The sequence below is a fragment of the Megalopta genalis genome, chromosome 15 (assembly GCF_051020955.1).
Source record: "Megalopta genalis isolate 19385.01 chromosome 15, iyMegGena1_principal, whole genome shotgun sequence".
In the NCBI taxonomy this organism is placed as follows: domain Eukaryota; kingdom Metazoa; phylum Arthropoda; class Insecta; order Hymenoptera; family Halictidae; genus Megalopta; species Megalopta genalis.
In genome coordinates, this window is record NC_135027.1 from 2,858,522 (window position 1) to 2,874,655 (window position 16,134).

Genomic DNA, 16,134 nt, shown 5'->3' on the forward strand with positions numbered 1-16,134 from the left:
CCAAAAATATTTCCAATTTTTCATAAAAACATAAAATGTATTCATATATAGATACAGATATGTAACAATATAGTAAATATTTATTTCCGTAATAGGAACACCTTTTTGTTTGTACATTTCTTATTCTTGTTTCCATACAGAATGTCACCATTTTTTCATCGCATTCTTTCCTTTCTTCATAATTCATACATTACTTACATATATAGTATAGTATAGGTTAACACATAGTGTACACGCATCGTTCGCATTTCGCGTCGAAATAAACGAATCTGATTTTGGTTGAATACCAAGTAATAGGCGGTTTAGTTTTTCATTGAAAATTAATTTGTTTCGAGTATTATTTCAATCAGTGTTCGAGTATTATTTCAGTCAGTGTTCAAGTATTATTTCATACATTGTTCGAGTATTATTTCATACATTGTTCGAGTATTATTTCATACATTGTGATACGTCTGGATGCGGCTATCATTTGATTTTAGTCAATTGTGATAAGTAATAAAATATTACAAAATACGGAATGGCTTATTCTGGCATTTTAGCAGAAAATTCTCCGGTATCTAATAGGTAAAAATTAAATCAGAAATAATATTTAGAAATAATTAATTAATTTAGAAATAATATTGATATCTGTTTATACGATTTTCAATTTGAATTGATTTTTATTTTCGTTTTCTACTTAGCAGCTCGTATTTTTTAAGCTCTCCTCTAATAAATGTAACCATTTTTTACGTATGTAATTATTTCTTTTTAAAAACAGTACTAGTACAGAATTCACACTACACGTGAACAATTTGCCGGAAGAATTGAGTGAGGTATGTGGGTGCAATTATTCAAATATAATTTATTATTGTTTCGTGTAAATTGTTTATTATCATATTTATATTATTTATTAAAATAAAAATGTTCATCATTATAAACATTATTTCTCAAGTAGAATTTGAAAAGAAAATTTACATGTTTCTTAACTTTAAAGCATGGATTTTTGGAAATCTTTAATCACTATGGAAAAGTCATTGGACACTTTTATCGACCAAATGCCGTCTGGGGTTATATTACATATGGCAATTCTTATGAAGCACAAAATGCCATTAAAGATTTAAATAACGTACTGCCTCTGCGTCTGAAAGTTTCACTCACTAGAGGCAGGTCTAATGAAGTTAACTTTGCAAAAGCACCTGTTTCCAATAACGAAAAATATAGTTTCAACCAAGAAAATAGATGTACGGACACACTTTTGTAAGTATTTATTTATATATTCTTATTGATAGATGTATCATGTTTATAAATAATAAATAATACATTGATTTAAATTATGTATAGAACACCAAGAACAGGCTCAGGGAAACCCATGGACATATTCAAAAAAATAGAACCAAATGTGGGATTACCAAATTATACAGCAGATAGTGATTTATTATATAATTATCCTACTGATCCATTCACATATAATCCATATGAAAATACAGAACCTTATGCAAATACGAACGCGTTATGGACAAGGTATTTTTGAAGAATTATCTACAATATATATATACAGACATAAATTTCTTTTTAAAATATTGTAGAGGTCATTTGTGCATTACACAAAATGGTAAAAGACATGTGTCCCTTGGACGCGGTTATACAAAGTATGAAATTCCAGATCCAAATCCTGAAATTCTGAATCATATCAGCAAGGTGTATGAAAAACGAACCTCAGTAAGTAGAGATATTGACAGAGTATAGAAACATTCAATGTAACTTTAATATTAATCAATAAAGTCATGAGTACTGATTATAGTCATTCAATTTAATAGGGATTGTATGAATTTGGTAATGATAGCTTAGAATGTGAAATTGGAAAATGTAGAAAATGTTCGAAAATAACAAAGTTTATTTGTGAGGGATGTCCTGGTTTTTTTTATTGCAGTAGAAACTGCCAAGAAATTGATTGGCCACAACATAAAATAGAATGTCAATCTATTCCGTAAGTATGGTCAAAGATGTTGATCATTGCTAACATTTAAAGTATTGAAATATTTTATTTTTAGAGCTTTGGTGACAATGACGAATTCGACAAAAACGTTACAAATTCAAATTGGACAAACTCATACTAGAAATTTGTCTTCTTTTCAATTGCCCCTGCGTCGACCAAAGCAGTTACCAACTACTACAGATCTGACAAAACATCATAGTAACAACGAAGACATGATCAAAACATCTACAAGCACTAATAACAATGTTAAAGAAGATTTGAGACAATCAAATGCTAAGAGTACTGATCAATGCAAAAGATCTCAGAACGAAGAAGAAAGTATTCCCACAGAACAAATAATAAATGAGGTAAAAAATGATAAAAATACCATCCAGAGTATTAACATGGAAAAATACGCGAACAATTCGTTTAAAAAGTCACAGGATTCTCTTCCATATTCCGATAAAAAAGTAAATCATAAAAGATCTGAAAATTCCGATAATAACGGTAAAAAGAGACAAAATTTTAATGTTAACGATATAATTAATATGGAAGCAGAAATTGCTTTTCCGAAGAATATGTTTTTATCAAAGTCAAAGTTTACAGAGGTAAAAATAATTTTAAATGAAGGTCGTGAATATTGGGTTCAAAAATTAGAAGATGTTGCCAAAATGGGTGAATTAATGATCAATTTACAATCTGTGGCAGAGAAAGCACAGCAGAAAGCGAAAGCAGTTGTTGGAAAGCTATATGCAGTAAAATATGAAAACATATGGCATAGAGCATTGGTAAAGTCATTAGATCCTTTAACTGTGCATTATATAGATTTTGGTAATGATGAAGTCGTAAAAACGATCGACCTCCGCTTAATTCCTGAATTTGAAAATGTTCAGAGATACGCTACAAAAATTCGTATTTCTGAGAAAGCATATGAAAAGCATAAAGATCTTGGTTACGGAAGTCAACTGTATGTAAAATTGATATCCTTTGATGCCAATCGAGTGATCGACGTGGAAGTTCAAGGAGAGAATGATGAAACAGCAATTCGAAATTCAGTATCAGAAGTTCAGACTTCAGCATTGGAAGCACGGAGCTTGAGATCTGTTAAAAGTCCGACTTTTTCGAAAATTGATACTAATAAAAAAGGGGCAACTACTTTTACAAAACCACAAAACGTAGTAAATATTGCATCTGTTGGAGAATTAGGTTTTCTTGAGATACACGCAGAATTGAGCAATTCTGTTTATAGCATTACATTATTATTAAATGATTTATCGCCTGATTTTGAAAAGCTTTTAAGTGAATTGCCTGCAACATGTGAAGAAAAAGTGGAGAATTTCGATCACAGGTAGGCAATAATATTCACAGAGTTCAACATATGATAGAGAGTTCAAATTTGCTTAATTGATAGACCTCAGGTAGGGGAATTGATATGTGGTCAGAGGCTCGACGGAGATTGGCTCAGAGGATATGTTTTATCACTGGACAAACCTTTAAAAATGGCTATAATAGATGAAGCTAGGGTGATGGAAATTACAAAAACTATGCCATGTCCTGATGGCTTTTTGAGTATTTGTTCTTTTGGTGTTACATGTAAAATAATGGACACCAAACATAAGTTGACAGTAGGTTTATAATATATATTGTTTTAGGAAATATAATTCATATTATTTTCTCTTTAATTGTTAAATTTTTTTTATAGACAGGTGAGCATTACGATCTTAAAGTATTGGCGCGTAGAAATAAAAACGAAGTCAAAATAGAAATTGGAATCAGTGATCAGGAAAAAATTATGGCTATTGTGAAGCCATGGATGCCGATGCCTGAACAAGTAGGACTGCGATACGCTACATTAAAAAATAAATCTGAGGTTTGAACGTTAATTTCAACTTAAGTAATATGAATAGTAATTATAAAAACTTGCAATATTTATACATTATACTATTAAAATCTCCGATGGTTATAATAGGTATGCCTATCTGCTTATCGAAGTCATGTTCATATGTATGCTCGACCTCTAGATACCGCGAGCAAAAATTACTACAATCATATTATGCAAAGTGCTGCTAAATGTGCACAAACAGGTATTTAAAATATGTCATAATAATTTTTTCATTTTTACAAACTAACATAATATGTTGATGTGCTAGCTTCGTCGTTAAACGAACCACCAGTTGTTGGACAAATGGTATTAGCAAATTATATAGATAACAATTATTATCGCGCAATTGTTACTAGACTGCAGGGAAACGAAATTACGATTGTGTATTATGATTTCGGTAATATAGAAATCGTCACTATAAAAAAACTCATGATCCTAAGTGATGAATTAAAACAGGTTTGTTACGATTTATATCAATATAATAGCACAATATTTGGTAAAACGTACTAATGGAAAATTTTTGAAAAGCTACCATCTTGTACGGCCAAGATTATTTTGAAAGATGTACCACAAGATATCCCTATGACCAAAGAAATAAGCAATTACCTTAATCAATTAGTAGGAAAAGAAGAACCTATGATTTGCACCTTTGAAGGTATACCGTTGAAAGATGGTGTTCATCTTCATCTTAACGGAAAAAGTATTAATAAAATCATAAGTGAAATGCTAGTACCAATATGGAATAAAATTGGCGAGGAAGGTGATTATTAAAGAATAATAATTACTTTCAAAATGACCATCATACCTTTAGTATAAAACTGAAATTTATTACAGATACAACGTGTTATATGTTAAATGACATAGAGGTTGCTCCCCTAGGAAAAGTAGGTGACATCACAGAGGCGTGTGTATTACATTCTCATGATGATGATTACACTTATTCGATGTGTCCATTAGATTATGATTTAATGAGTCATATATTTGACACTATGTCTAACATGGTAATTTTTAGATTTTTACAGTTAGCTTATATGTATGTACATGTATGTAATATTCTTTACAAATATTACATTAATTTACGTATGCATTATAGATGACTGAATATTGCAAAAAATCCAAGTATTATATTCCTCGTGAGAACGAACTTTGTTTAGCTCTCTATGATGACATCTGGTGTCGTGCTGCTTGTGTTGATCGTTCTAAAACACCGACAGCGAGTCTCGTTTTTTTCATTGATAATGGAAATTTCGCAACAGTTGATCATGAGAATTTACGACTTATGCCGATAGATTTTATAACTCCTAAAGCACTTGCAAACACTTGCTTCATTACAAGTAAGTATATGGTATACGTATATCTTTATTTCAAGTATTACAATTAAAAACATTCTCGTTCTTTTATCCAGATTTAGATCCTATCAACTTTAAGAATTCAGCTGAAGCAATATTAATACGCAGGAGAATTAAAAAATTGATTGTGCCCAATCGTAGCTACAGAATAGAAATCATTGGATACGACGAAAAGGACGGAAGTTACAAGGTGGACATGTTAGATATTCGATCTCAATTAATTGAAGAGGGTCTGATACCAGAATAAAAATATAATACTCATCGGAATTAATGTCCATTGCGAATAAAAGAAAGACAGAAAACAATAAAATCACAAGAAATATTTTTTAAAAGTTTAATCAGTACTGAAGACGAAGTTTGATTATTTTAAAAATTTAAGACTATGAAGAAAGCATTAGTTACACAGAATTCATTTATTTTTTTAAGCAGTTTTACTATCCGTCTATATTTTTATTCTATTTCATAGATTTCGATTAATATTAAGATACAATAATTATAATAAGAACAAAATTTTGTTATAACCTTACATACTAACAATAAAAGTAATAAAAGATTGAAATTATTGTTTATAGTATTTTGATTTATCCTAGATGACGTACTAGGTATTTTGTTATGGGAATGAGGATAAGTCGATTAACCATTACATACTGCTGTGCTTTATTTACCTATCACTCTAACCTAACTTAAAGTACCTGACTAACCTCTCTTGATATGACAGTTCGGATGTGATAGATTGCTATACGCAACTGTCCGGTTTTTAAATACACACGAGGCTTCCAAAGAATAGAAACAATAAATGATGAACGTTCAAATAAGGCACCCTTATGAGGGTTTATTACACAAGTATACTAATGCCATGAAAGGCTGGCAATATCGTTGGTTTATCCTTAGTCCCGAAACTGGCGAACTACATTATTTTCTTAGTGAATCTGAAAAGAATCAAAGACCAAGATGCTCAATATATTTAGCGGGGGCAGTAATTGCACCAAGTGATGAAGATTCCAATACATTCACTGTCAATTCTGCTACAGGTATGTTAATATATTAAATTGTATTATATATCACTGTTTACATATAGAAGTTTTATAGAAACAAATTGTGTGAATCAAAATACTGCATTTTTTCTGTAAATAATTGCTTGGATATTGGTATAAACAATGTATATGTTTTTAAAAGTATTTTTTCTAATAATGTTTTTAAACAAATTTAGGTGACATGATTAAGTTGAGAGCTACTGATGCCCGTGCTCGTCAAGAGTGGGTAGATAAATTACGTGCTGTCACAGAAATGTATACCAGAGCAATAGCCAGCAGTCATCCTCCCCTGCCTCCTAGAGAACACTCAACAAATACCAATAGGAACCCAGTAGCTAAGTTAGAAGTTTTAGATGCTTTTGCTAATTGTCAGGAACAATTGAGCAAAGTAGAGAAACATAATCATGCGTTGGCACAAACTATTGAAACTTCAAGCTTAAACCTGGACCCTGACCTACTAGTTCTTAAAGCCACAGCATATACCACATTACACACATTAAGTCAATGTTTAAATATATTATATCAGTAGTTTCTACTGAAAATATTATTATCAATCGAAGACTTATAAGGACTTTTTATCTATACGTATCAGATGCATTTCAATTATTTCCAGCATAATATATTTTAAACCTCTTATCGACAATCCAATTGTATGTTCTTCCAAGTCAGAGTTATGGGAGAGTTTGCCTTCTTACCAAATAGTAGGTAGAAAAGAATAATTATCATGTTGTTTATAAGACTTAAACATAATACATTGAACATCTCTAAGAATCTTTATATTTTAAACATGTGAAAGATCACAGCCTTCACATTAGTGCAAAGAGTGAATTTGCAATAAACAAATAAACTGATATAATTCCACCCTTAGGAATTTAATTAGGATTGGATAAGTGTTTGCAATTATTCTGTATAGACATACTGATAAAGAACAAAGAATGAGCACCAGTGATAATTGGTGCTACAAAAAATTTGTTATTAAAATATAATTATAAAAATATAAAACACGTTTGTAATGTTCACGAAAAAATTAATTTTTCTGACAGTGTTGGTGTTTTTAAAATCTATGAGAAACTACAGAAGCTGCAGTTTCTCATCTCACAATAAGTGTCAAGGTCATGGAATTAGGTGAAGGTGAACAAGCAGCAACAGACTTTTACTTTGCTTAAAGACCAAACTCAATCAGTTTGATCATGGCATGGTCCATGAAAAGATCACAGTTAGTCACTCTTCTAATATCGAACTCCAGTTAATGTTCTTGTTAGCATAATTATGATAACAAATAGAGATATGCGAAATGGCACAAAAACATTTCTATCGTATTTTCGAAAAATTATATTCTGTGTTTTAAGTTAACATTAAATGTAATTTCGACGATTATTCGAAATGTTATCTAAAGTTAAGTAAAAAATACTCATCAAATAAAATAGATTTTGAAAGAAATATGTCTATTACACCTACTCCAGAACTGTTGACCGAAGCAGCAGGTGTTAAAATCTTTATGACACCTTTACTAGAGGAAGGATTTCTATCGAATGTAGCTTCGATTACGGGAAAAATTTGTGTAACGTTGCAAAACATTAAGGAAGCGAAATCTTGTGGATTTCATCTGACAAAATCAAAATGGGATCCTTATCCCTGGGTAAGCTGCGTCGAAACGGGAAGTCTTGCGGATACAGGCGGTCTTAGGTAGGTCTAAATAAAATTAAACAATTAAAATTAAGAAATATCATTGACCTAAATGGTTTTGCTTGTCGTTTTTCAGAGCTGGTGATTGTTTAGTGAGCATCGAAGGGAAGGATTTAATAGGATTAAAAATAAAAGAAGTTGCAACATTGATTCACGAGCATGAGAAACAAAATATAAATCTATTTATCTGGAGATATATTAATGAAGAAGAAAAAGAAGCAGGAGCAGGAGTAGCTATAAAAGGACCATTGCCTGATGTAGCAAATAAACTTGCAAATGCGGTTTCTGGAGTTGTAAATAAATTTCTTTAAATAACTTCTTGGTTGAAGCATCATAATATTATACAGCTTTTTCAATGAAATCATATTTTCTTAGGTGAAGGCTCTAGAATGCCCAATTTGTTTGGAGAGTTCCATGCCCCCAGTATCTCAATGTGTTCACGGACACATCATTTGTGTAGGATGCAGACCAAGAACGTCTCGTTGTCCAGTTTGCCGAGTTAGATTAGGTCAAGGCAGATGCTTGCTCGCAGATAAACTCCACAAGGTATTTCGAGATGTTTTTGAAATAAAGGACAATTCACGCGATAATATAGAATACCAAGGTTGGACTCTCCAAGATCGTCTTTTTGGCAAAAGTAACAAGAAGATTACGCCACTAGACAAATCAAAAAATAATGGCGCGATTCTGAAGGCGCGTCGTTTACTATTATCTAAACTATTTTTTGGCGGAGTGGAGAAAGCTGCTTCGGCAGATAATCTAGCAACAGTTTCCAGTGAAGTATCTAATATGAACGAAACATTAAAGAACAACTTAAAGTTTGAGGATTGTTTAAGATTATCTGACCGTACGAAGTCTGCTAGCACTGGAGAATTGTCAAAAGAAACAATGAAAAATGTTATCAATGAATCTTTACAAACTGTTGGTAATGATAGAATATCGAGGGTTACTAGCAGAATTTCAAGCACTGCCAGTTTAATGTGCAGCATGTCTCAGAAAGGTTCAATGGATTCTGTATCTTGTATACAAATAGCATGTCCTTTTGAAAGACAAAGTGGTTGTAAAGATATTATTACTCCTGACTTAGTGTTGGAACACTTGATTGGAGTTCATGAAGTTCCACACATTCATTTCTATTCTACTCCTGTACAGATTCCGTTGCCACTTCCATTTGGTATTAACGCTGTTTATATATTACATTATGCTGGAGAACTTTTCTTCCTGCAGGTATATTTTTTCTATTGTTATTTCTATTGTTATTTTTTAATATGGAAAATGGTATTATGAATTGTAAATGAACAGTACGAACAGGAAGCTGTCTGGATTTCGTGTGCGACGGGAGGAACAAATTCATGGGAATGGATTTTGCATGGTCAAGGAGAAAACAGTACTGAAATAAAGGTGCGAAGAAATGTAGTCAGCCTCGAAATTCCCATGACTGTACTGTCTCAACATATAGCACCATTGCCGAACTCATTGTCATTGCGAATATTGGATATTCAGTTGAAAGAATGTAGTTCCCACGAACAGTTAGAGGTATAAAATCACGTGTATATATATGATATAAAAAAAGTAACAAGACCATTTATTAATTGTTATAATAAAAAATTAACAACTACATCATACTTCTATATAAAAACTGAATACATGATTATCACAATACTAACACATATAATAATAATACTATTTCTGTGGTTGTGAGATTATTTCAGTTAAACTAATACTAGTCCACTGGATTTTATGACCACAGATTTAACCCTTTCCATTCGAGTGGTGACACCGAGGCACCACTAAAAAATGTTTATATCACATTCTAAAATAATTCTTACGTCAAGGTTATTTAGATTTGAAAAATTGTTTGAAAGTATAACTGTTGTATAAGTCACAAGACTCAATTTCACATGCATAATATGCACTCCATCATATAAAATAGAGACAGCGTAGGTCAGAAAAATCAACTTAGATTTACAGTTAAAATGGCTTCGTATGCAAAGGATTAATATATAATGTAAAAATTAGCTATGTAAGTATAATCTAATGGTACCATCAGGGTGTATAATGTATCTACTACATTCGTAAAGTATTCAAATATATAACAATGGATTATGCCCGTTTTTAATCTATAAGGCACAGATATAGTGAGAAACATTCGATTAGTATAATTATGGAGTTTTGCGCAATATATCGTCCATATATGGTTTAAAAAATTCGTATTGACCCGTTCGCGAAGCCTGACCAGCCATTATATCGTACGCATATTTTAATACAGCTAAATAATTTTCTTTTCCAATAATGTTTAGCTGAACATTAAAGACATGCGTATCACATGATGGCATAAGTTTTTTAGAAACAGGTAAACAATGTTTCCTTTTCTTAGCTTCAGGTTGTGTGTCTGTTATCTCTGATTCTTCCTTCATTTTGTCTCTCTTTGGACAACTACAGACTCTAACAGGAAGTATGCGTCTACCCAATACTGTTCTTTTATGATCTTCCAAAGTAAAAATTAAATCTGTTGGTCTACGATTCATGCCAGATGGGCAACTGTTCTTACATAAAAATTTAAAATTCATTAGTACATACTGAGATCCTGGTTGAGGTGTACGAAGGGGTGTCAATACAGATAAGTGCTCATTTCTTTCTTCATACATGCTTGAATGATCCAAACAACGAACAACATGTTTTATAACTCTTGGATCATAATCTCGATTGTTTGTATTATTTAATGCCATATGGTTGTGGCACCGTCTGACCGGATCACTCGCATATTGATCCAAGCTGAAAACCATGGTAGTGCGCAAATATAAACCATCATCAGGTGGATCCCATTTAAAACGTAATGGTAATGTTTCATCCATATTAATGAATACTTTTCTCAATGACTGAGAGTACTATTAACAAAATAAGAGAAGTATATTAGATCAATACTTTTATTTTACGATTTTTCCATAAACAATCAAAAATACTTACAATTCGATGTTTGGTAGATTCTTGATTAGCTAATGAAAACTGAAAATTGTAACATCCTGGAAATTCTTCCCTTACTGGAGTTGTGGCTTCTGATGATGGATAATATTCGGGAGAATCTTCATTTTTCATTACTTTTCCTTCAACGTATTGTTGAGTTAAATTTGTTACATCGTATTTTTGATCGGCCTCAAATTTTTCTTCGATGCTCTCTTCAATCATGTTCCCTGTTAATAATGGCAAAGTATTGCTTCCGCTAAATCATGTGACAAAAAAAAATAAATAAATAGTGAGAATAGTGTTTTCTAGAAATTTATGTAGGATTTCATTTACATTAGCCTGCACTTAGATCACACATCGAAAGCTGAGAAAGGTTAACATGACAACGAAAGCGAAAGTTCTGTGACTAAACAATTTCTTACATTTCTCTCTGTAATTCTGAAAATGCATCGTCATCTAGTAATGCTGACTCTTGCGAGTCTGAAAATCCGTTTGTGTTAGTCATATCAAAATATTTATTATTAATCACTGATTGTTCCAATTATCAACAACATTTTTTCATCGCGTTTCGACGATATAACACCATCCGTATTAGCGGGAAAATCCTTTGTTCAAATAAAGGATCATTTTCATCGACAATAAGACGGTATACATGTAATATGAAATCATTTCATAGTGCTGCCAATTGTGGCAATCTTTGAAACTTCGATTTGGAGGTCTGTACACGCGCCAATCCACATTGTGGGAAAACGCTGAAACTGTTAAACGATTACTGACTGCTAACAGTTTACATAGACAACAGATGGTGTCACTATGCATTTCCAGATATTGTAGGTAAATTTGTTCACCATATTTGTAGTTCAAAATACTGCCACAAGTGGCAACACCATCGCTCAAGTATTCCTACTCCGTCGACCACGTTGTCCAAAAGTTTGGGAGTTTTGCCACTACCTGCTTTTGGCGCTGTACGTACCTCCTATTTTTAGTTCGAAATATTGGCACGAGTGGCGCAACTGCCGCTTCTGTGGCGGTTTATTTAAACTATACGGCTGCATATGGGTAGCACCCTCTTGAATTTATAAAAAAAAAAGAAAGCAGAGAGAAAAGAAGCTAGAAGCGAAAGAAAAAGAGACAAGCACACTACTGTAAAAAAAATAAAGAGTAACAAAGTCTAGTTTTCAGTCTAAAACTACGCTCATAAACGTGATTTCTGGGAATGAAAGAGAAAAATGCACGTGAGAAGGACCAAGAACAGTAGCGATCAAATCCGTCCATCGGTCTTAAACTTTTTTATTCCTGAGTAGATGCCGGATTGGTTATCAGCCAGAGTGTTTGGCCGCAGATGGCTTCGTATGCTTCTCTCGTTATTGTTAAACGTACGTAGCATTTGACATCGATGAAAAAGCTGCAACTACGTGCAGCAAGCTTGATGCATCATCGAGAAGAACACGATAAACAGCATGCATCGTGCTACCAGAGGGAATGGTAGTCACGATTTGCCCGGTTCTTTTCTGGTTTCTTTTTTTCAGCGATCTCGCATAGCTTCGCAGGAGACACGGTGAAAGCCTGTTCGATCCGTGTTCGCCTCTGCAACCGTGGCGACAGTTTCGGCTATCTGTGAAGTAGAAAATCGCGAATGAACACAGAAAGTAGCTGGGTCGCGGGCGCATGCGCGCCGCGCTACTGCATTTTATGAATGGATGAGCGAAGTGAATGAACGGACGTCAGCTGGGTTGGTTCGGTGCATACACCGATACGCCCACACACACACGTGCACACACGCACTGGCGTGTGCACACCGACGTGCCGAGAAGTAAGCCGACACGTAGCGAATATCCGCAAAATAGAAAGGGTGTGTACCCGCGGATCGGGGACCGTGCTCTTTAAATCGCGGCCTTTAACCCTCTCTGAAAAATGATCGCGACGAAGATCCTCCAGTTTCACAACCATAGCGTCTTACTTACCGACACCTCAAACGAGCACATTCAAGTGCAACGCAATTGCTGCGAAACAAACGGCTTCCATGGTGTCTGTATTGAAAATGGGTAATTCGTATGTTTTACGGCCTTGTCCGTTTTTTAGGCAAGACGGCCCTTGCGGCCCGTCTGTAGGGCACGTGAGCGCTAAACGCGCGTCGACTCGATGTCGAGCAAATTTTGACTCGAAAGTCCGGATTGGTTATTTATGACCACCAAAGATTTTCCGACCCACAGTTTGCGGGTCTTCCGCGTTTTTAGTCAGTCGTCGGTGAGCAGCTTACGAGTACACTCGTTGTCTCTAAGCTCTTACGAGCAAGCCTGTATATTAGATCTTGTGTTTCCGTGTGTTCAATAAATATACTTTTACCTAAAACTCTGTCTTCAATTATTTGCAAGCAAATAATCAACAGTCTGAAACGGGAAATTGGCGAATTTTCACTTTATTCTTAGATTTTTAACAAATGTACATTCTTCACGACGAAAATGCCATCGTTTACTGTCTTTGGAACTTCGATCCTGGCCTGTTCGGGTTGCAAACGATGTAATATAATTCAGAACTTGTGACTGTACAAATAAAATACAATTCGCTGATTTCGCCCAAGAATGATGGAGATAGAAAACCTGATCATTTTCGTCTTTTTCTTTACTTTTCTTACAGATTAGTTGTCTTACCACCTTCTGTGGAAGGGTTTGAAGCGTGAAACAGAAATTACATCTATTTCCTTGCCTCGACGAGAAACGGCGATCGCGGGGAAACGTTCGGTTTCGGGCCACGGCTCGATGCAGAAACGTTCCGTTTTCGCGCGCGCGAGATGCACCGTGCCGGGGTGACGCAAACGGTAGAAAGTCGAGGACCAATTATTTCTTTTTCATCGCCTCGGATTAAGCGGCGGGTACGCGACAAGACCGGTAAAACGCGCGTGCACGCGATCGTCGCCCACGAACGGCCCGGTCCGGCCCGGCCCGGCCCGACCCGGCTCGGCTCGGCTCGGCGTTCGCCGTTCAGAACGGGTGCGTTACAGCAGCATAAAATATTTTAATGAAATGTAAAGCGCCCGATATTAACCCGCGCCATTTTTCCGTAACTATTTATCGTCCCGGGGGCCGGTGAAACGGGCCATAACGGCATCGGGCCCGGCGACTTTGATTGTTCCCAGGTCGCGGTTTAAATACTTCTGCGTGCACCGCGCATAAATAACCGGGCCCCGGGAGCCGGCTACGATAAATTGCCGATTTTTCACGACAACCTGTATTCACGGCTGGTATCGGCTCGCGTGGCAGGTGTTGCTTCATCGGGTCTAGCTCCGACTCGATAAACAATACTAATGCACGGCCGATCGGAACATAAAAACGCCCCGGCACTAAATCGGAACAGATTTCTGCCGGCCGTTTTATCGGCCTTACCGCCGGGACAGTTAACGTTGGACAGTGATTTCAAACTCGATTGATATTTCATGCGAAACGCTTCGATCGTAGTTTCCGGGCGCGTCTGGTTGTTTCTTCGTTCCCCGAGAACCCTAGATACCGTCTTACCACACGGCATTCTGAAAACACGTTGCAAAAATTGCGACCGCCCTCCCGCCCCCCGCCGCCGTCCTCCTGTTACGTGATATCCTAACGCGGATAATCCATCTTCATAAAACAGTTTCCACGCAGCACGGTTAGCCAACCTTGGACTATCCCCGTAGAACACAAGCAACACATTCCCGTATAATCTACATTATTTCTACGTTTCATTTAACACGGTTTCGTTACCGCACGGAACTGGTCGACCGTGTTATTAACACGAGGGTTGACTTGTATTTTTTGGCCACAAACGGAAATCGCAGCTGCTTCCGACGATAACGGTGACGCTGATGAACGACTTCGCCGGATACCTTATCGTCCGGTTCTTTATTTTCTCATTCCGAAAGCATCTGTTCCCAACGCATTTTTGAATTCTCGAATTTTTCGAACCGCCGGAAAAATCGCCGGCACCCTTATATTGGGTCCCTTATCGCTCCGCAACGACGGTTAATCCCGTTATCAGGGCTCGCCGTCCCGCTGGCATCCGCGTCAGCCGCGGCTCGAGCGTCCGCGCCGCATTAAAAATACCGCGGAACCGATCAACGTTTAATTCCAGAAATAATCCGCAACGAGCCGGCTCTATTCTCGTACCCGCGTTTAGCATCCCCTTGGCGACGGCCGCGCGGGGGGTGTGGAGCGGCCGGCATAGCCAACGGTGGTGGTGGTGGTGGTAGTGCCGGGAACGTCGTTCGGCCTGCAAAACGCGCGTAGTACGTATCGTGTACGGGTTGTGCAGGTGTTTGCATGGTTCCACGGATAACTTCACCCCCCCCCCCTCCCGGCCGGAGATTACGCCGGCGTCAGAGCCGGACCGGCGACGGGGCGCAGGGGGTTGGTCGATGCCGAGGAGGGTCGTCGGGACGCTCTCCCCGGACTCGAGCGGTCAAGGGCAGTGGCGTCGCGTGACGTCATACGGCGCTGCAGTGACGCAACAGTCGCCAGGGGCAACCCGTCGGCTGACGGTCGCCTGGCAACCCTGTTGTGCTGTCCCCCGCACTACCGTCATGCTTCTTCTCTCTTCGTCTCTCTCCCGCTCTCTCTCTCTCTCTCTCTCTCTCTCTCTCTCTCTCTCTCTCTCTACCCCCTGCGGTGACCGTACCCTCTGCCGTGGCCCCGCTCCCCCCTTGCTCTAGCCGCACGTGCCATTCCTCAATGAACCCCTCTTCTCCCTCCTCGCCATTCCGTCCATCCACCCCCTCCATCGGTCGCCGCATATACGCCAGCTACCACGATCTACCTTGCTTTTACGTGGGCTCTCGACGTGACCCTAACCCCCAGCGAGGACTCCCTCGACTGGATACTGATGGCCGTGCACCCGACCCGATCCAAGGATCCCTCTCGAACACGGCCGTCGGTGGCTTTCCACCCAGGGGCTGGCGAGTTCCGTTGACGGAAGTCGGACTGGTTCGAAGACCCCGTCAACGTTGATCTTCCTGCCGAACAAGCAAAACAACCGGTCAGATTTCAGAGATCGGGATGGTCGATCGCGTTGGAAGACGCGCCTCTCGTCGACCTTTCACCCTTCGGGCCGGTCTGGGTGCCAAGGGTTCGAACTTGCGCAGGGTGGTTCTCGCAAAAATGAAAGAGACGAGAGGAATATATTTTCGAATCGAACTCGAGGATGCGCGGCATCCCCCTATGGACGGACACCCCTACGTGTCCGATAGGGGTTGGCTGGCTGATCATAATCTTCCGGATCTACTTAACGCGAATAATACAC

General features: G+C 37.3%; 4 protein-coding genes across 8 annotated transcripts; 3 read left to right on the plus strand and 1 right to left on the minus strand.

Annotated features, from left to right (window-relative positions):
- The first annotated feature begins 210 nt into the window (after window positions 1-210).
- vret (vreteno) lies at window positions 211-5,744 on the plus strand. Its single transcript, XM_033485767.2, has 15 exons — window positions 211-564; window positions 758-812; window positions 974-1,236; window positions 1,321-1,500; window positions 1,566-1,698; window positions 1,797-1,966; window positions 2,031-3,302; window positions 3,366-3,579; window positions 3,657-3,824; window positions 3,924-4,038; window positions 4,105-4,292; window positions 4,365-4,596; window positions 4,671-4,837; window positions 4,930-5,170; window positions 5,242-5,744. Exons 1-15 carry the CDS (start codon window positions 518-520, stop codon window positions 5,430-5,432), a joined length of 3,636 nt encoding a protein of 1,211 aa, XP_033341658.2. The 5' UTR covers window positions 211-517; the 3' UTR covers window positions 5,433-5,744.
- Window positions 5,745-5,843: 99 nt separating this feature from the next.
- LOC117229342 (oxysterol-binding protein-related protein 11) lies at window positions 5,844-7,659 on the plus strand. Its single transcript, XM_033485777.2, has 2 exons — window positions 5,844-6,216; window positions 6,396-7,659. The coding sequence occupies exons 1-2, from the start codon at window positions 5,982-5,984 to the stop codon at window positions 6,746-6,748; spliced, it is 588 nt and encodes a 195-aa protein (XP_033341668.1). The 5' UTR covers window positions 5,844-5,981; the 3' UTR covers window positions 6,749-7,659.
- On the plus strand, window positions 7,659-9,530 carry LOC117229338 (uncharacterized). 2 transcript variants are annotated; one of them, XM_033485770.2, is made up of 4 exons: window positions 7,659-7,905; window positions 7,982-8,198; window positions 8,281-9,132; window positions 9,208-9,530. In XM_033485770.2, the coding sequence occupies exons 1-4, from the start codon at window positions 7,661-7,663 to the stop codon at window positions 9,445-9,447; spliced, it is 1,554 nt and encodes a 517-aa protein (XP_033341661.2). In that variant the 5' UTR covers window positions 7,659-7,660; the 3' UTR covers window positions 9,448-9,530. The 2 variants fall into 2 exon arrangements, with proteins under 2 accessions (XP_033341661.2, XP_033341662.2); XM_033485771.2 differs by having other exon boundaries at window positions 9,217-9,530.
- p53 lies at window positions 9,470-11,498 on the minus strand. Of its 4 annotated transcripts, none has more exons than XM_033485772.2 (3): window positions 11,292-11,498; window positions 10,873-11,125; window positions 9,470-10,793 (listed from the first exon to the last, which is right to left on the minus strand). In XM_033485772.2, the coding sequence occupies exons 1-3, from the start codon at window positions 11,372-11,374 to the stop codon at window positions 10,068-10,070; spliced, it is 1,062 nt and encodes a 353-aa protein (XP_033341663.1). In that variant the 5' UTR covers window positions 11,375-11,498; the 3' UTR covers window positions 9,470-10,067. The 4 variants fall into 4 exon arrangements, with proteins under 4 accessions (XP_033341663.1, XP_033341664.1, XP_033341665.1 ...); XM_033485773.2 differs by having other exon boundaries at window positions 10,873-11,096; window positions 11,292-11,495; XM_033485774.2 differs by having other exon boundaries at window positions 11,203-11,329.
- Between the last annotated feature and the right edge of the window lie 4,636 nt (window positions 11,499-16,134).